Raw genomic sequence first — 20576 nt, 5'->3', positions numbered from 1 at the left:
CCCTCTGCTCGTGGCCTAGGAAAGCAGTGGAGGATGGTCCAGATGCATAGGCCCCTGCACCCATGTGTGCTAGAATGCACAAGTCAATGAACAGCCCCGTGATTCTCTACTTATGAAGTAGGCACTTCATTTCTTAGCACAGTAGGCCCATGTGACTCAGACTCCATAATAATGGCTAACATTTCTTGAACTGTTTTGAAGATTTATTTTTTATTTATTTGAAAGGCAGAGTTACAGAAATAGACACCACCATTGCTTTTCTATCTCTGCTTTAAGTGTCTTCTGAACACCTGTGAAACACCTGTTTCAGTGATGTAACTGGCAGCAGTTCCTAAACTTACTACAATTCTTGCAACTCTCTGCAGTCAATGTGTTCCTGCCTCAGATAACTGGAATAGTTTCTGTTTACGTGATCAAATTGCATACTACAGGTAGATCTTATTATTAGCCCCACATTATAGCCGAAGAGACCAAAGCCCAGAGAGGAACTTGAGCAAAGAAGTGGCAGATTGAAGGACTGAATCCCACACATTTCTCTCCAGGGCTTGTGTTCTAGTTATGCTCAACTGATCTCTTCAACTGAAAACCCAACTCCTATGCATGGGCCACTCTTTCCCTTAAATCCCCTTGAATATTTCAATGGGAAATACAATTTGGAGCCTGTTTGTCAGTCTGCGAACATTCTCCTCAATTTCCGACAGAGTTATCTTAGTTTAATCCAATCTTCCAATCTTAGTTTTCAGGATGAAACAAGGTAAGCTTCAGGACTCATATGCTTGAATGGGAGGTGGGGTGGGGCGGGGGATAAGGGGAGGAGCCCAATGTAAGGCTTCTTGGGATGTTTGTAATTGATCAAGTGGAGAACAGTATTTAACCTTTGGGGTTGTCAAAAATCCAGCATTGATTTAACTTCAGAACATCCACATGGAGTTCATTTTTATATTTAAAAATTTAAAAATATTAATGTTGAATTAGATAGCTTTTAACATTTAAATGTATACAAACAAAACATTAGTGCTGGAAGGGCCAGAGCCATGTTAACTAGCTCACCCACTTTTTTCTTTTTTTCAGTCAAAGCTAACATTTAAAGTCAGGGAGATTGATCTATATATATTGATCTGGAGAAATGTTCATGATATATTGTGAAATGGAAAAAGTAAGTTGCGGAGTAAATTGATGATGTGATCCCATTTCTTTTAAGAAAAAGCCTCTGTAAAATAACACCTGGATGCAGAATGCCAGAAATAGAGAGGCCTTTGGATAACTAAATACAACCTTGTTACATTGATGAGCAAATCTGAAGGTCAGCGAGTGATATAACGAAGGTCAAACAACTAGTTAGTATCAGAATCAATTCTACAACCCCTGTCTCCAGACTCCGCTATGTCACTATGCAGGCTGTGTCTGAACCAAATCAATAAAGAGATAAAAGAACGTAGTTGACACAGCTACCATTTTGTGGTAGGGGCATTATTAAAATATGCTTCTCATTTTAAGCTGTAAACTGACCTGTAACAGAGAGTAGATTATTTCTCCTTTCCAAAAGTAGCATCATTAAAACGAGTACCCTTAACATTCCTTCTAATTTCTGCATTTCTCTCTGCCTGAATGCTCTCTTGATTTTTCTTTTAATATTTTATTGATTTCACCCATTTATGTTTATTTCACAGTGTCAATGTGAAATGTTTCTCTCAATAGCAAGGAACATTTTGCACAAAGTAGGAAACTTACCTCAGCATCTAGCATAATGTCTGGTTGAAAATAGAAATTTTGTATTTGTTGGATGAATAAATTAAAGATTGAATTCATTTGCCTTTTTACCAAGCATTATTTTTTCTTTTTGATATTGTAGCATAGTTTTGGTGGCTATGAATACCACATAAAGTTGACTTTGTGTTCCTGGATTCAACCAACTGAGGATCAAAACTATTTTAAAAATGCATCTGACTGAACATGTACAGACTTTTCTTGTCATCATTGCCCCGCAAAACACAGTCTAGCAATTGTTTATATAGCAATTCTGCTGCAATATGTCTTGTAACTCATCTAGAGATGATTTAAAGTACACAGGGAGGAGGAGGTGTGTGGATTGTATGCAAACATTATACCATCATATATAAGAGACTTGAACATCTACAGATCTTGGTACCTGTGAGGGCTCCTGGAACCAGTCCCTCATGGACACCAAGGAATGACTGTTCCTTTAAAAATGTATAATAAGTGAAATTTGAATAAATGTTGCATTATTTTAAAATTGAGCTCTCTTGATAAGTGGCTTATTCATGCTCAGGTTTTTGTTGTTGTTGTTGTTTTCATGTAATGAGTAAGAAAGTCCCTTTATATGCCTGGAACTCTCTTTGCAGCACCACGCAAGGTCACATCAACCTCCAACAGTCAGGGGATGAGGAACACATCTACTATCCACTTCTCAGCAGTGCCTTGCTTCTGATGTAGATGCTGTGCATTGTAATTTTTCCTACCTATTTATCTCAGGTTCCCCATTACACTGCTTGAGAGATGATTTCATCACGTTTGCTGGAATTGTCCAAGATAAGGTGAAATCGGAAGTCAGAACCTGCAGCTGGCGCTGTGGCATAGTAGGCTAAGCCTATGCCTGCGGCGCTGACATCCCATATGGACACTGGTTCGAGTTTTGGTTGCTCATCTTCTGATCCAGCTCTCTGCTATGGCCTGGGAAAGCAGTAGAAGATGGACCAAGTCCTTGGGCCCCTGCACCCACGTGGGAGACCCGGGAAAGCTCCTGGCTTCTGGCTTCAGATCGGCCCAGCCCCGACCATTGCGGCCACTTGAGGAGTGAACCAGCGGGGGGAAGACCTCTCTCTCTGTCTCTCCCCCTCTCTGTCTGTAATTCTGCCTCTCAAATAAATACACAAATCTTAAAAAAAAAAGAGGCAGACAGAATCCCTGTATCTTGGTACTAGATCTATCTCCAAATACTTTCATGACTTTGGGGAAATTTACGCCTTATTCACAGACTCAAATTTCTCATCTAGAAATGAAATATCTGTAGTATATCACAGTTTCATGAAATGTTTTCTTCTAATTTTAGAGCTCCCTTTTCATAAGACTATGTGCCTTAAGGTTTGAAAACCACTGTATTCTGTGGCTGAAATCCAAAACACAGAGAATAACAAATGCTGACAAGGATGTGAAGAAAGAGGAACACTTAAGCACCATTGGTGGGATTGTAAATTAGCGTAGCCACTGTGAAAAATAGTGTGGAGATTTCTTAAAAAGCTAAAAATAGACGTGCTATATGAGCCAGCAATCCCACTACTGGGAATATACCCAAAAAAACTTGAATACATTATATCAAAGAAATAACTGCACCACAATGTTTATAGCAGCAGTGTTCACAATAGCCAAAATATGGAATCAGCCAAGGTGTCCATCATCAGTTGAATGGGTAAAGAAAACGTGGCACATAGACACAAAGGAGTTTTATTCAGGTATTAGAAAGAATGAAATTCCATAATCTGCAGTAAAATTGATTAAACTGGAAGGCATCATGTAGAATGCAATAAGCCAGACACCGAGAGACAAATATCATATGTCCCGCCTTAAATGTGGGAGCTAAAATTTAGAAAAATGGAAAGCAAAAACAAAAACTAAAGAAATGCCTGTGTGTATCAGTATTGCTGCAAATATACTTTTACCAAACCTGGATTTATACTTTTGTCAAACTAATGATTAACAATGTTATCCTACTACAGTTTTTTATGATCTATGTGTTACTTTGAAATTTACTATTTATGAGTGAAATAGTCTTTCTTCCATTTGGTTATTGTCTACAGCCCTTGCCTATATTTTCTCTTAACTAGGGTCTTTTTGCTTTTTACTTGTTTAACTATTTATTTATTGGAGCATTAAGCCCTTAACTGTGATATAAATTAAAGATATGTTATTTCAAAAGTGAAGAAGGAAAGGGGGAAAGACAGAGGGAGGGAGGGTGGAAGGGATAGCAAGGGAGAGAAGGAGGGAGAATAGGACTATCGTTATATTCTTAGAATTGTATATATGAACTAAATTGAACCTGTTAAAAACCTTAAACATTTTCAAAAACACTACATTCTGTCCATCAATAAGGAATGAATTTTTAAATATCTGGAAACTTTTATATAGAATATTATCTAGCAATAGTGTGTAAAGCCACTGGCTGCATTGCCGGCATCCCATATGGGCACAGGTTCGAGTACCAGCTGCTCCACTTATGCTCCAATCTCTGCTATGGCCTGAGAAAGCAGTGGAAGATGGCCCAAGTCCTTAGGCCCCTGCGCCCACATGAGAGTCCAGGAAGAAGTGCCTGGCTCCTGGCTTTGGATCCGCGCAGCTCCGGCCATTGTGGCCATTTGGGGAGTGAACCAGCATATGAGATCTCTCTCTCTCTCTCTCTCTCTCTCTCTGCCTCTCTTTATCTCTCTGTGTAACTCTGACTTTCAAATAAATAAATAAATCTTTTTTTTAATTTTTACTTTTTTTTAAACTTTTATTTAGTAAATATAAATTTCCAAAGTACAGCTTATGGATTACAATGGTTTTTTTTTTTAACAGGCAGAGTGGACAGTGAGAGAGAGAGACAGAGAGAAAAGTCTTCCTTTTGCTGTTGGTTCACCCCTTAATGGCCGCTGTGGCTGGCGCACTGTGGCTGGCGCACTGTGCTGATCCGAAGCCAGGAGCCAGGTGCTTCTCCTGGTCTCCCATGCAGGTGCAGGGCCCAAGGACTTGGGACATAATCCACTGCACTCCCAGGCCACAGTAGAGAGCTGGACAGGAAGAGGAGCAACCGGGACAGAATCCGGCGCACTGACTGGGACTACAACCCTGTGTGCTGGCACGGCAGGTGGAGGATTAGACTAGTGAGCTGCGGCACCAGCACACAGGGACATGCTTCCAACATTTCCCCATTCAAGAGGATGTTGGCCATGGGTTTTTCATAAATTGCTTTGATTGTATTGAGGAATGTTCCTTCTGTACCCAGTTTGCTTAGAGTTTTCATCATGAAAGGGTGTTGTATTTTATCAAATGCTTTCTCTGCATCTATTGAGATAATCATATGGTTTTTCTTCTGCAGTCTGTTAATGTGGTGTATCACGTTTATTTATTTGTGCACACTGAACCATCCCTCCATACCAGGGATAAATCCCACTTGGTCTGAGTGGGTGATCTTTCTGATATGTTGTTGCATTTTATTGGTCAGAGTTTTATTGAGGATTTTTGCATCTATGTTCATCAGGGATATTGGTCTGTAATTCTCTTTCAATGCTGCATCTTTTTCCGGCTTAGGAATTAAGGTGATGCTGGCTTCATAGAAAGAATTTGGGAGGATTCCCTCTTTTTCGATTGTTCTGAATAGTTTGAGAAGAGTTGGGGTTAGTTCTTCTTTAAATGTCTGGTAGAATTCAGCAGTGAATCCATCTGGTCCTGGGCTTTTCTTTGTTGGGAGGGCCTTTATTACTGTTTCAATTTCTGTCTCAGTAATGGGTCTGTTTAGATTTTCGATGTCTTCCTGGTTCAATTTAGGTAGGTTGCATGTGTCCAGGAATCTATCCATTTTTGATAGATTTCCCTGTTTGCTGGCATACAAGTCCTTGTAGTAATTTCTGATGATTCTTTTTATTTCTGCGGTGTCTGTTGTTACGTTTCCTTTTTCTGATTTTATTGATTTGGGTCTTTTCTTTTTTTAGTTAGTTGGGCCAATGGGGTGTCAATTTTGTTTATTTTTTCAAAAAACCAGCTCCTCATTTGGCTGATTTTTTTGCAATGTTTTTTTGGATTCAATCCTGTTGATTTCTTCTCTGATTTTAATTATTTCTCGTCTCCTACTAGATTTGGGTCTGGTTTGCTGCAGATTTTCTAGATCCTTGAGGTGCATTGATAGCTCATCTATTTGGTGCCTTTCCAATTTCTTGATGTAGGCACCTATTGCTATAAACTTGCCTCTTAACGCTGCTTTTACTGTATTCCATAAGATTTGGTATGTTGTGCTGTTATCCTCATTTACTTGCAGAAAGTTTTTGATTTCTCTTTTGATTTCTTCTATGACCCGTTGTTCATTCAGGAGCATGTTGTTCAATCTGCTTGTGTTTGCATATGCTCTAGGGATTCCTGAGTTGCTTATTTCCAACTTCATTCCTCTATGGTTAGAGAAGCTACATGGTATGATTCTAATTCTTTTGAATTTGCTAACACTTGCTTTATGGCCTAGTAGTGGTCAATCCTAGAGAAGGTTCCATGTCCTGCTGAGAAGAATGTGAATTCTTTAACTGTAGGATGAAAAGTTCTGTGGAGATCTGTTAGATCCATTTGGGCCATAGTTTCGATTTTATCTGCTGTTTCCTTGTTGATCTTCTGTCTGGTTGATCTGTCTATTTCTGAAAGTGGAGTATTGAATTCCCTGAAAAGCATTGTATTGGAGTCTAAGTATCCCTTTAAGTCCCTTAACAAATCTTTTAAATAAACCGGTGCCCTGTAATAAGTGTATATACATTGATAATTGTTATATCTTGCTGTTGAATTGATCCCTTAATCATTATATAGTGTCCCTCTTTGTCTCTCAACAGTTTTTGTGGTAAGGTTTATTTTGTCTGATATTAAGATGGCTATGCCTGCTCTTTTTTCATTTCTGTTGGCATGGTATATCTTTTTCCAACCTTTCACTTTCATTCTGCATGCATCTTTGTTGGAAAGATGTGTTTCTTGTAAGCAGAAAATAGATGGGTTTTCTTTTTTAATGCATTAAGCCAATCTGTATCTTTTAACTGGAGAATTGAGGCCATTAACTTTCAATGTGACTATTGATAAATAGTAACTTTACCCTGCCATTTCCCAAAGATATTTTCTAATATATGCTTTGACTTTCCTGTGAGGTTTCCTTCCTTTACCTTCTTTCTTTTTTTTAAAAAACAGATCTAATTACTGCTACATACAGTAATTAGATAAATATATACAAATATTTTATATTTCTATATATTGTATATATATACAATATATATTGTATATATATTTGTATATATTGTACATATTATTATATATTATATTATAATATATATTATATTTGTATATATTATATATAAATATATAAAATATATAAATCTCAAAAGCAATTTGACTAAATCCAGATACAAATCAGTACATGCTGTATGATTCCATTTCTAGGCCATTTTAGAAAATGAAAATTAACATGTAATGAAGGAAATCAGTTCAGTGGTTGCCAGGGCTTGCTGTCCAGGGTGATATGGACTACAAAGCTGTACAAGTAAACTTTTGGGTGTAATGAAATTGTTGTAATGAAGTTGTTTGATCATGTGGAGATTCTGTGGGCATCCCACAAAACTCACTGTATTGGATAAAGTTTATTGTACGTAAGGTACATCACAATAAAGATGATTTTAAAAATAGCATTTAATCACAGCCAGATTCTCTTATGGTTCAGAAACAGTAAGTGCAATTAGGAATCAAGCAGACATAGATTTAAACACTGGTTTTGATATTTACCATCTGTGTGGCTCTGTGCAAATCATGGAACTTTCTATGAGCCTTGGTCTCCTCATTCCTTTTTTATTTTTGACAGCCAGAGTTAGAGAGAGAGACAGAGAGAAAGGTCTTCCTTTTCCATTGGTTCACCCCCAAAATGGCCGCTACGGCTGCCGTGATGCACTGATCCGAAACCAGGAGCCAGGTGCTTCTTCCTGGTCTCCCATGCAGGTGCAGGGCCCAAGCACTTGGGCCATCCTCCACTGCCTTCCTGGGCCACAGCAGAGAGCTGGACTGGAAGAAGAGCAACCAAGACTAGAACCTGGCGCCCATATGAGATGCCGGTGCCGCAGGCAGAGGATTAACCAAGTGAGCCACGGCGCCGGCCCCTCATTCCTTTCTATTACATTTTCATTTTATTTGAAAGAGGGATGAGAGAGAGAGTAAACCGTGTGCCTGAAATAGCCAGCACTGGGCCAGGCTAAACTCAGAAGCCTGAAACTTAATCTGTGTCTCCCATTTGGGTGGCAGAAGCCCAAACACTTGAGCTGTTTATTCACTGTCTCCTAGGATGTACACTAACAGGTAGCTGGATCAGAAGCAGAGTAGCCGGGATTCTAACCAGACACTGAAATACGGGATGCAAGCATCCGAAGTGGCATTTTAACTGCTGCACCAAATGCCTGTTCCAGTTTCTTCGTTTCTCATATGAGTTGAAAATAGCAATACTCTATTGAGCTGTTGTGAGAATTCTATGTGATAGTGGTTGTTGAGACCTTAGCTCAGTGTCTGGCTTATAGCAGGTGCCCAGCAAATGTTAACTGCATTTATAATTTTAAATTCCAAATAATTTTATAGACCTAGTTGAAATAAACCAAGAAGTGGCATGTATGTGGTCTGAATTCTATTTTTTTATTATTTTTTGACAGGCAGAGTGGATAGTGAGAGAGAGAGAGAGAGAGAGAGAGAGAGAGAAAGGTCTTTCTTTTTCCGTTGGTTCAACCCCCAATGGCAGCTGCAGCCGGTGCGCTGCTGCTGCTGCACCACGATGATCCATAGCCAGTAGCCAGGTGTTTCTCCTGGTCTCCCTTGTGGGTGCAGGGCCCAAGCACTTGGGCCATCCTCCACTGCACTCTCGGGCCATAGCAGAGAGCTGGACTGGAAGAGGAGCAACCGGGACAGAATCCGGGGCCCCAACTGGGACTAGAACCATTGGTGCCAGCGCTGCAGGTGGAGGATTAGCCTATTGAGCCATGGTGCTGGCCATGAATTCTATTTTTTAATAATTTTACTTATTTTTAATTTGAAAGTGAGAGAGAGAGAAAGAGAGAGAGATCTTCCATCTGCTGGTTTACTCTCCAAATGCCCACACAGCTGGGGCTGGCTTAGGCTGAAGCCAGGAGCCCAGAACTCAATCCAGGACTTACATATGGGTGGCAGGAACTCAAGCAATTGAGCCCATACGTGCTGTCTCTCAAGGTCTACATTAGCAGGAATCTGGAATTGGAAGCAGAGACGTAACTCTAATCCATACACTCTGATATGGGACACAGGCATCCCAACTGATGTCTTAAACACTGTGTCAAACAACTGCTTTCTAAATTCTAGTGTTGAGTCCCTACCAGTTGTGTACCTCAACTCGTTCTCTCAGCTTCCCTTTCCTTATTGTTAATACAGATGGGGCATTTGGGGAGCTTTCTTATGAACTGAGTTGTTAGGAAAACATAATAAGCTAACGGATTAGAAAGAAGTTTGGGAAAACAGAAAGAAAAGTCTACATCATTATAGGAAATAGCAATGATACAATTTTCTCATGATTCTGAGGTTAAGTGGAACAAAGGAGATTGTGTATACACAACAAGATTTGCTCTTATCAAAATTGTGAAGTTTCCTTTTTTAAAATTTTATTTAAGTTATACAAGTTTCATGTATTTCATATATACAGATTTAGAAACATAGTGAATTGTGAAGTTTCTGACATTTGTCTTCAAGCCTTTTATTACCCCACTCTTTGTCCTATTTTGCAATTTCAGTTATGCCTTACCTGGCACCAATGATCATAGGAGATTCTTTTTTGCTTAGGTCCTTTATGTCAGTGAGGCAATGATTTGAATAAGCTCGTTTTCCTGAAGGTGATTAACCTAATGGATGACCACTAACAGTGTTATGTTTTGAAAGAGCAAAAAATAATACAAAACTTCTAATGGAAATTCAAGCCTCAGTAAATGATAATATTTTTGGATGGGAAGCTTCTTATAAATCAGTCACCTGATCTTCCAAGGTTAAAGCCAGAATCTTTAAACTATTTTCATCAGAATTAAAGATGTAGCTAGCTGAGTGTTGTTTTACAAGTTTAGAAACAAAGGAGGCTTATGCCCTTTTAGCCATAACTTTCCTCATTGCCCCTTTAACATCTTTGTTTCTTAGGCTATATATCAGGGGGTTCAGCATGGGTGTCAAGGCTCCATAAAACACTGAGACAAACTTGTCCTGGTCAGGGGAGGACTTGGACTGAGGTTTCATGTACATGGATATGGCTGCTCCATAAAAGATTGTCACCACCATCAGATGAGAACCACAAGTGGAAAAGGCCTTGAACCTGCCCTGGGCTGAGCGAATCCTAAGGACAGCAGCAGCAATCTGGATATAGGAGAGGAGAACAAACCCAAAGGGTAGGAGCAGGGTGAAGATGCCAGTGATGTAGATCATGAGTTCATTGAGGCGGGTGTCAGAACAGGCCAGCTTAATGAGGGAGAGAATTTCACAGACAAAATGGTTGATGACATTAGCTCCACAGAAATGAAGCCTTAGAGATAAAACAAGCATGGCAGTGAGCACAAGTGCTGCCCCCCAGGACGCAGCTGCCAACCAGACACACATTGGTCCATTCATGACTACAGTATAGCGCAGAGGATTGCTGATAGCAACCACACGATCATAGGCCATGATGGCCAGCAGGAAACACTCTGCTGTAGCCAAAGCCAGGGAGACACTCATTTGGATCAAACATTGTGAATAAGATAGGTAGGGATGGGTGGAAAAACAATGCACCAAGGCCTGGGGCATGGAAGCTGTTCCATAGCAAAGGTCTAAGAAAGACAGGTGACTGAGGAAGAAGTACATTGGCGTGTGGAGGTGGTGGTCAAAGTGTATCAGAAAGATGATAAGTCCATTTCCCAACAACGTGCTGAGGTAAGTTATCAGAACCAATGTGAAAAATGTACCTCTCAACTCAGGGTAGTTAGAGATGCCAATAAGGAGAAACTCAAGCACTGCTGTGGCATTGCCCATGACAACCCTTCCCTCTTGTCACTATTGATGGAATGTGTGCCACTGCAACTTTCAAATTCTATCTGAAAGAGTAGAAGTAGAGATGGAGGGTGTGAAAAAATTGGAAAGAATTAGCATGCACGATCATTATTTTTATCCCTTCCAAAAGACCCTGAACACAAAGGGGATATCTGTCATGGGGTCAGAGACAAACCTAAAAAAAAAAACCCTGTTTTTTGACTGAAAAAATGGAAAATTCCCCACCCTTTTGAAAATAGTTACATGAAAAGCTCTTTAGCCTTATCCCACCAAGTTCCTTCTTAGATTATTTTTTCCCAACTAAGAGAAGAAAGGGAGATCATCTTCCTGACTCTCACTTGTTCTGCTTTTTTTTTCAAGACCTATCTGGTGTGTGTAACATGAGTTACCATTCTTCATCAAGAGGATATTTTGTGACAGATGAGTTGTCTTGGATAAAATACTGTCTACTTTTGTGGCTGTGACTCACTCCTAATCTGTGAATGCTTTTATCTTTCCATAATGCCAGGATTTATCACTGTGTCTGACACTGTGCCCATAGCACCTCTTCAACCTGACCCAATATGTGAATGGAGTAGTAGGTGAAGCCCTTGAAGTCTATGAGAACCCTCTGCCAATGTCCCCAGTAGAATTAACATTTCTAGTTTCTCCTGTGTTTGCTGTGCTGTGGTTGCTGAGCCCCAGTTAGGAGTGTGTCAACCCAATCTGATGCTTCTGAATGTGTCACTGGTTAGGGGAGGACATGAGTGAACAGCTTATCTGAAAAGGCTTTCTCTTCCCACCCTCATCACTCTTTTCCCTCACCTTGCTTTATTTTTTACAGCACATTTCAATACCTGAAACTAGATCAACAACTTGATTCCTCATTTATTTTTGGTCTCCCGATCAAATGTAAATTTATTGAGGACAGGGACTTGTCTTCTTTGTTTCCAGGTGTATTCCTAGCACCTAGTGCCTGGAGCATCATAGGAACCAATAGCTATTAAATGAATATATCAAGTTTGAAGCATTCATAGGTGTTATCCTGAATCTAAATATTCCTTTTGCCACTTGAACTTCTATTTTTTTTAATCCAAGACAGTCATTACTCATCTAGATTTTGTAGTATCTTAATTGGTTTCTTTGTGTTTGGGCTTGTCCTCATTCATTTCAAATGATCCCGTTAAATTTTAAGTTAGATCGGGTCACAAATCTTCAATTAAAAATTTTCTTTCTTTCATTAAGGTAATTGACATACCAAATGTATATGTACTTAATGGATAAATCTTGATGAGTTTGAAGGTAAGCATACATCCACAAAACAGTCACAAATACAACTGTTTTGTCCAAAAGTTTTCTCCCTCCTTCTTTTATTTTATGATAAAGTTTAACACCAAATCTGTATGTATGAAATACATGAAATTTGTTCATCTTATCTAACTAAAAATTTTACAAAAGAAAATTTAACATCATATCTACCCTCATATTTTTAGGTATATAATACCACATTGGCTAACTATAGCTTCTCATTTCAGCCTCATTAAGCACCAGTCTTCTTACTATGCCTTTTAAGGTCCTGCATAGCTTGTTTCTCTGTTTACTCCGTACTACCCATTCCCTTGCTCACTCCACTCTGGTCACACTAACCTCCTAATTATTCCCCAAACACACAAACCACAACCTTGTGTCAGAGCCTTTGATCCTGTTGCTCCATAGTTACAGGACCCACACCCTTGCCTAGTTTACCTTCTCAGTTCCTTCAGGTCTTCATTCACAGGGTGTTTGTTCAGTGAGTCCTTCCATGGTCACCCTGTCTAGAAGTTCATTTCTATCCCCTGACATTAGATATCCTCTTTTTCTGCGTGCTTTCTTCTTAGAACCATTTTTAGCATACTGTTTACCTTTTCTATTAATGCAGCTTATTCATTGTCTCTCTCAACTAGAATGTACACTCAATCAAGTCAGGGAGTTTTATCTTTTTTGTTCCTTGTTGTATACCCCAAACCTAGAAGAGTGTCTGGTATAAGTGCTCAACAATTATTTGTTGAGTGAAGGTGTGAATGAACCATTCTAGCTGCTCCATATTGAAAAGCAACTTTTTTGTTGTTCCCATCTGCCTCTTCCCCAAACCTGGTTCTTCATAGGTCAAATACTTTTTAATCTATAGGTGCTCCTTCAGGAAACTAATTCTCACACTTCTTCTGTAATCTCTTCTTCAAAGCTTCTGTCACTTGTTGGATAGTTCTCTTAGACAGCCTTCTTCCCTTCAATTGCCCTGAATTTTCCTTTGCAATCTCGTTAAACCAAATAATATTTTAGAGCCCATCTAGTTCTAACATCCTAGGATTCTCTGATTTCCTTCAGATAAAATGAAAAGAAAGCAACCCTACTACTCCGAGGATAGGGATTCGATTACATTTTGCTCTTTTGTTGGAAAGTATCTGGGTGAGAGAAGGGGTCTGGCTAAGGCATGACATTTCTCTAACCACCTCTGAGATCGGATACTCACTTGTCTTTACAAGTTTGCACTAAAGAAGGTTTCATTACTTTCCCCTTCCCTGCCCTGGCCTCCTGTGTCCTGTCCCTGTGTGTCACTCTCTGCTTTTCTCAGCCTCTAAAACAGGCAAAGTACACAAAAAAAGGTAAGTCCTTGGAGCTGAAAGTATTTGTCATTTGTGATGAGGCAGACAAATATAAGGGATGTAAAGGTGGTGACTTGCCTTCATAAGAGTGTCCTCAGAGCTGGAGAGGCTTAATGCTGCTTCTGCTTTCAATTATCTTGAGACCCTGAAAAAGAGGTTTTGCCTTGGTCTGCCTGCACCTTTTCCAGTGAAAATTGAGACAATCATCCCCACAGAGAGATAATGGACAAAGAGAAGAGTCAAATGGCTGCATGAAAAAAAAACCTGTTATATTTGAAATTATCATAGTCATACCTTAAAATATTTTGACTAATTGAAAGTATGCTTAGTTGCCAATTACCTACGCACGCACCTTATCTAAAACTGTGATGGACAAACTTTAGATGAGAGGATAAACTGGTTATGCAAAGAAGTGGGTAGATGATTAATGCACCATTTAAATGTCTATGTTGCTCCTAGTACTCTATGAAACACACTGTTTCTGATGTTAAATATTCAGTATCGATAAATAGATGTTTCTCCTCCTTCTAGGATATTCTCCATAATGAGCCCCAAACTATTTTGTTCCTCCAGTACTGAGGGAAAGTTTATAGTCTATCACTCAGTCCCTCACAAGCCTAGAAAAATAAATTGCTGTGCCATTTGACTAATAATTGGTGACCAGTTTATGGCCATAAGACAGACTTGTTTTGAAGTTATGTTAAGTTCACTGGTAGAGATTGGGATTGAACCCATGACCTTGCTTCCATTAGTACTGTTGGGTTCCATAGAACTAAAATTGATGACATTTTCCTTCTCACATTTAAAGGCTACTGAGCTTTTAAACTGAGAGACTTGTTTTGCATTTAGCCTGGGCCCCGCCCTCCAACGACAGTGCTGATTGTGTCATCCCAGAATTACCATTAAGAGATTCCTGGCAAACTGTGTCCAGCATGTTTTCCATCTCAGTCCTGTTACCTGAAATTATTTATACAAGGGCACTTCAAAAAGTTGGCTGAAAAACAGAAGTACAAATGTGAGTTTATTTTGGTGCATCTTTTTTTTTTTTTGGAAATCCATGCATGGCTTTTGCATAATACATATTTTCTTCACATTATCAAAAAATTTGCACCAAAATAAACTCACACTTTCATTCATTTTTCCCACAAACTTTTGGAAGTATCCTGACAAAGCCTAACTTTCTTTTACCTAATGGCTGCCCCCTCACCTTTCTGGAGATTTTCCATGCCAACTAGATGACTGCAGAGCGACCCCGCCCCCCCACAAAAATGGAGAACAGGGGAAAAGAAAATAAATTAGAGCTTTTTCTTGTTACCTACTTACCATTGGAAGTCCTTTCCAAGTACTAGTAGATGGAGCAGAATGGGACTGTCCAAAAGAACAAGTCTCCAAGTATTTCCAGGTTTAGAACTGTGATCTTCTTGCAAACTCTCCTGACAGGATTTCAAAAACCTTTACAGCTTAGCAAACTCCCCAAATCCTGGAAATCTCTGAAGAAAGAAAATTATTTTAGGTTAGGTCAAATCTCAATTGACAAACCCTTTGATCTACAACCCTGGGTGATGAGAGCTAATTAAAGCCTTTCATATTTTTAGGCAAACATTTTTTGCACTGACGTTTGATGCACATATGTCCTCATTCAGTCTCCTCTGCAAAAGCTACAACATGTAGAAGAGTCATTTGAATGCTCTGCATCAAGACCTTCCCTTTAGGTTATTTCAATGTGCAACCTGCTGGTTTAGCCATCTTTTGCCTGTTAATATTTATCCATCTATTATCTTATCTCAATGAACTAGAATCCTGCTAAACCAAAGTGTCACTTAATTTTTAAAAACAGGAAATGATAACACACTAACAAAATATACTTCATCCTGAATTCTAAATTAAACTGAATGACTTTCAGGAGAGGTGCTCTCTACATAGCTTACTTGGTTTCTGGCTCTTTCTCTATCATCTGTTCTCACTGCTGGAGAATAATGCCATACAATCCGATACCTCCAAGGTCCTGCGCATGCCTTGGTTAGCAAAAATGTCTAATGGTATTGATTGTACCTGCCAGAACCAGAAAATGGAGAAAATATGACTAACCAGAATCTGCCTTTCACTGAGCAGTTTGGTTTACAGTAAATGTGCCATATCACTTCTCCATCTAAGCTTAACCCCACTGATCTACAAGTTTATCTGGAAGCTATCACCAAGTCTCTATCTCTGGGAGATTGCTTTACTCTGAACTTAATCTATAAATCCCACATCCTTGGCCTGTACATGGTGTCTGGGGTCCGATTCTCTTCCAGATTCAATTGCAAATGCAGGGAGTAAGCTGATGAGCTGTTCAGTAATTTAAATAAGTTGAAGTTCCAAGTGCTACCAGACCATTTGTCTCACGAGTAGAGTTCAAAGTTTCTGATCTTCACCAGAAAGAAATAATTAACTTCTAAGAGCTTCAGGGACCTCATCCAAAACATGCAATTAAATATTGCCAAACCAGAGCTGTTTGATGAAAGAAAAAAAAAAACAAAGTGGCATTTTGTGTAGGGAAAACAAAGAAAGAAAAACGAAAGGAGACATCTGGGACCATGGGACTTTCGTGTACCACTGCTGGGTTACGGAGAACTAACAAATAATTTTTCTTTAGTTTGGTCCATAGTTTCCTCACATTTTTTCTGTATAAAATTGGTGTCCTGACCGAGCCTTCAGCTAGTAGAGAAATGTCTATTAGGGGACACCTGGGATGGAGAGTGCACAACAGACAATGTGTGTGTTATTGATCCGCACGTTGAAATAGCCCTTGTGCTTGCTTTTCCAGTCCCACTGCTGGCACTGCAGCCTGTTCAAACAGCCTCCGTGGGCTCCTTTTTCAACTTTTCAAGCCTGTATGCCCTCATCTGACATGAAAGGTCAACCACTGAGTTATTTCTCATTCATTTATTCATACATGACTACATCGATTCCACAAATATTTAATGAATGTCCACAGTGCATCAGGCAACATGTGTGGCACTGAGGATACAATGGCACACACGAAAACTCCAGACATAGTGTTCCTACTTTCAGGGATCTTGCAGTTTTGTGTGGAAAACTGATACTAACCAAAGATAAGTGTGGGCCTATGATAGGTTCTATACAAGCAGAATAGACCTCAATATAGGATGTGATATTGATGCCACAGCCACCTGTGTGCCCCATGCCTTCTCAATAACAATAATAACCTCTCCACCCGGGTTAGTTTCCCTGTTGCTCCACAAATACCCTCATGTCTTCTCCCACTCCTTCAACAGTGCTAATTTTGGAAATCCAAAATCTATTTAATGTATGTTTCAAGGCTCAACCAGTTTGTGTGTGTGTGTGTGTGTGTGTGTTTCTGTGTTATGTGATTCTTCACCTGAAGACAGATGATTCTGGTAGAAGCTACAATACAAGGCAGTGGGAGGTAGTTGGGGTGGTGGTTAAGGCTATGTACTCAGGTTTTATTAGCTGTGTTTTGAACTTTTCCAAGTAATCCAAAGAATTTGAGCCTAATTTTGCTTGTTTATGTAATGAGTAAATATCCATATATATGTATGTAAATTGTGAATGTAAAATGTTTAGAACAGTGCCCAGCACATATAGGTGTCAACAGTGCCAACATGTTAGCTGCATTTACTTTTCCATATGGATTCATATAAATTGATACTTTCAATTTGTAGATGATACAACTGAGGCTTAGAGCAATCAAGTTTTTGGTGAAAGGTCACACAATTAGAAAAGAGATAGAAAACTCAGGTTTTCTTACTTTCAAACCAGTGCCTTTTGAGAAATTACTCATGTGGTCTTTTGCTTGATGTGTGCTTTGAGAGAAATGTCTCAGACTTTGTATTCAGCAAGATTTTGTCTGGATCCTTGGATAACACAGTGTGACACCAAATGTATACCATGTTAATACATACGTCTTTAGCTGAGGTTAGTTTCATTGCCAATCATAGCATGGTAATATTTAGATTAACACATGAGTTCCTTTGAGAATAATTCATCTTTGGTCAGCCTTGTGGCTATTGAATGAATCCCTAATATGTAATTTCTCAAGTTGGCCAGAAGGAAAGACCTAAGGAGAATGAAGAGCTCACAAACTATCTGGCTTTGGGTGAGTGACTTCAAATTTCTGGGCCTTAGCTTGTTTCACTATACAGACTGTCTTTGAACCTGATTTCATTTATGACATTCTTGGTTCTAAAAAACCGGTTCCAATTCAAAGCACTCCTTTTGAGATTAGGTCATAAATATTTTTTCTTACATACGGAAGACAACTAAGGAAGTTATCATTAAGGCCTAGTAAAAAGGTGCCAGGGAAGATCTGGCTTAAGATAAAAGGAGGAGTGAATACTAATGAGTTCTGTAGCTTGGTGTAGGGAGGTATCCTAAAAGTCAAGCAAATGCCTTAGGACACTGAATTACAAGAGTTATTGAGAGCAAAGGGAAAGAAGTAGGAGTTGGGGACCAAGTGTATGGAAATATCTTTAGCTTCTTAGGAAAAACTGTGACCAATGAAAGTCCTCTCCCCCTTCATCAACTCTGTTTCTGATGCACTCAAAAATGCTTAGTCAAAAGAGATGTGCAAAAGAAACAATGTGAAGTCTATTCCAAAAGTCTAACTGTAGCTGGGGCAATTCATTGTCATTGTCTTTGAGTATTTGTCTGGAGTTACGTATGAATTCTTAATTCTAATATAGAAAGTGGCGACTCTGACATCTCTCTCTTATGTTATGAAATAGGCCTGAGCCATGGATTAGGAGGCATGGACCAGATGAAAAAAAAGAAAATCAGGTACTAGACAGGAATGACCAGTCAAACATGTCCTGTTAGCCTTTAAACAGAGGTCTAAGGCACTTTGTCTCAACATTCAAAAATGATGTTCCCAGCCTGAGCTGGAATAAACATTCTTCTTGCTTGTGTTCTTTTGGGTGGGTCTCAGATAAACAGAATACTTCTAATAGCTTTGTATCTCAGAGATTCTTCTAGGCTCTAGGGACATGATTAGCCTCAGTGTAGTGCTCAAAGTTGAGCAATTAAAAACTATTTCTTGCAAACCTCCAAAGATACCACACTGGGCATTGTTAAGAAGTTGGCAAACTTGGCAGTGAACTTTACCTGAAACTTCCAGTCCCATAATGACACACTAATTATAAACAGTAGGGGAAATGTAGAATGCTTCCTTAAGGTTAGAGTAGATAAACGTTGAAGACTCGAAAACAATGAAAAAAAAATTGTTTTAAGCAAACAGAAGCCAAGCTGTGGGAATTAACTTCAAAAACTTTGTATGAGTTTGACACAAGGGAATTGCAACACATGTGCTCATCTAAATGATACATATTTAGAATATGGGTCTATCACAGATGACCTCAAACATAAAAATACATATGGCCTATGGGGAGTTCTAGTCTTGGACTCTGTCACAAATATATGAGTGCCTATAGTAGTCATCTTCCTATTTGAGAAGCAGGTAGCAGGGACCCTTGTTTTAGATACTGCACATGGCTGTTGTGAGGAGTCAGTCACAGACTTAGTGCAAGAGACACTTGAAGAGATGAGGGTACTACATAAATTTAGTGGACAATGTAATTAAAAGATAAATGTATTTTGGTCAAAATTTTTGAAATCCAAGCATAGTTTTTCATAATATATATTTTCATGAACTTTTTGAGCATCCTCTGTGTGCATGAATTTCAAAATTTTATTCATCTTTCAATTTCATTTCCCTTGAACTTTTTGAAGTACTCTCATACAGTTCGTGGGATTATTTTAAACTCAGGGTCCGGATGGAAACAAAGAAGGTCAATAGAAGTTAGGATTAGGCCTAAATTTTGGGTTGAACATATGACCCACTGTGCCTGCTCTGACTTGGGGTAGGGGATAGCATCTATGTACACCAACTAACTTCATTTCACAATGGACCTATAGAATAGATAATAACATCTTTTATACATTAAGAAGCAGGTTTAAGAAAGGAAGTAACTTATATGCAAGTCATAGGCAATGTGCCTGTAGCTTAATGAACATTCAACAAATGATAGCTAATATTGTGCACATTCTTTTTTATATTGCAATTTATATATTCAGGTAATTAAGAATAAAATCTCTTGAGGAGGAAAGCCTATGGACTCAGTAAAATTAATAGAAAGGTGGGATATTGAACTTCATGCAGAAGTCAACTTTTTAGAAAATTCAAGTTACTAAATCTGTTGATTAATTTGTCAACTGATTTATTCATGAATACTCAAATTACTTGATACACTGATTTATTAATTTGGTCATATGTTCAGTTAATAAATACACAAGCAGATATAGACTCTACTATGATTTCAGAAATATAACAGGAGTTCAATGTTCAGAAATAAACAAGTCCAGATCCCTAACATCAATGTTCTTATCATTTAGTAAGAAGATACAGGCATTTTTAAAAGTTAATGCAAAAAAGTATAAGAGATGCTTTTATAGGAATATGAGCTATAGTGAGAGACACAAGGGAACCAGTCAGTTCTACTGGGGTTGAGAAGATGCCAGGCAAGTGTAATAGAGGAGGCAATACTTGAGTTCAGTCTTTAAGGTAAGAGGGTGCTCAGCAGCAAGAATTTTGGGAAGTAGAAAAGAATATTACAGAGAAATGAGTATTAAGGCCCAGAGATATGAGACTTCGTTCCTAGTTTGGAAAACCATAAGCAGCTCAGTGTAGCTTAAGCCTACCCTGTAAGAGAAACTGACTTAAGTTCTTAGGTTGCAGAGTTAGGCAGGGGTCAGGAATTGAAAAGCCTTGTTTCCCAGACTAAGGATTATTTGGACATGGTTTTAAAAGTAATGAAAAACCATGGCACAGTTTAAAGATGAAGACTAATTAGGTTAGTTTTTGTTTTAGAATGGTCACCCTGGAAGCATATGGAAGGTGGAATGGGAGGGCTACGTTTGGAGACAGTGAGGTTCATTGGAAAGCTTCTGAGGGAGTTCAGAGGAGGCTTGAATCGAGACATATCAGTAAAGATAGAAATGAGGAAGCAGATAAAAATATTTCCAGACAAAACTGGCAAACTTTGTCATTCAATGGATTTGAGTGACAATAGTGGTAGAAAGATAGAGGAAGGAGTGTGAAATAGAAGGAGAAAGGGACTGGTTATGTTCACTAAA

At 38.9% G+C, this 20576-nt stretch overlaps 1 protein-coding gene across 1 annotated transcript in view; it reads right to left on the bottom strand.

Annotated features, from left to right (window-relative positions):
- Positions 1-9864: 9864 nt before the first annotated feature.
- The window catches only part of OR13H1 (olfactory receptor family 13 subfamily H member 1), a 33767-nt gene continuing 23055 nt past the window's right edge, over positions 9865-20576 (bottom strand). The window contains exon 2 of the mRNA XM_070066698.1: positions 9865-10792. Within this exon, the coding sequence (XP_069922799.1) occupies positions 9865-10792 (928 nt within the window). The remainder of the gene's footprint in view (positions 10793-20576) is intronic.

The sequence above is a fragment of the Oryctolagus cuniculus genome, chromosome X (genome assembly GCF_964237555.1).
Source record: "Oryctolagus cuniculus chromosome X, mOryCun1.1, whole genome shotgun sequence".
NCBI lineage: Eukaryota > Metazoa > Chordata > Mammalia > Lagomorpha > Leporidae > Oryctolagus > Oryctolagus cuniculus.
The sequence above is the reverse complement of the archived record's forward strand: the minus strand, read 5'-3'. Positions and strand labels throughout refer to the sequence as shown.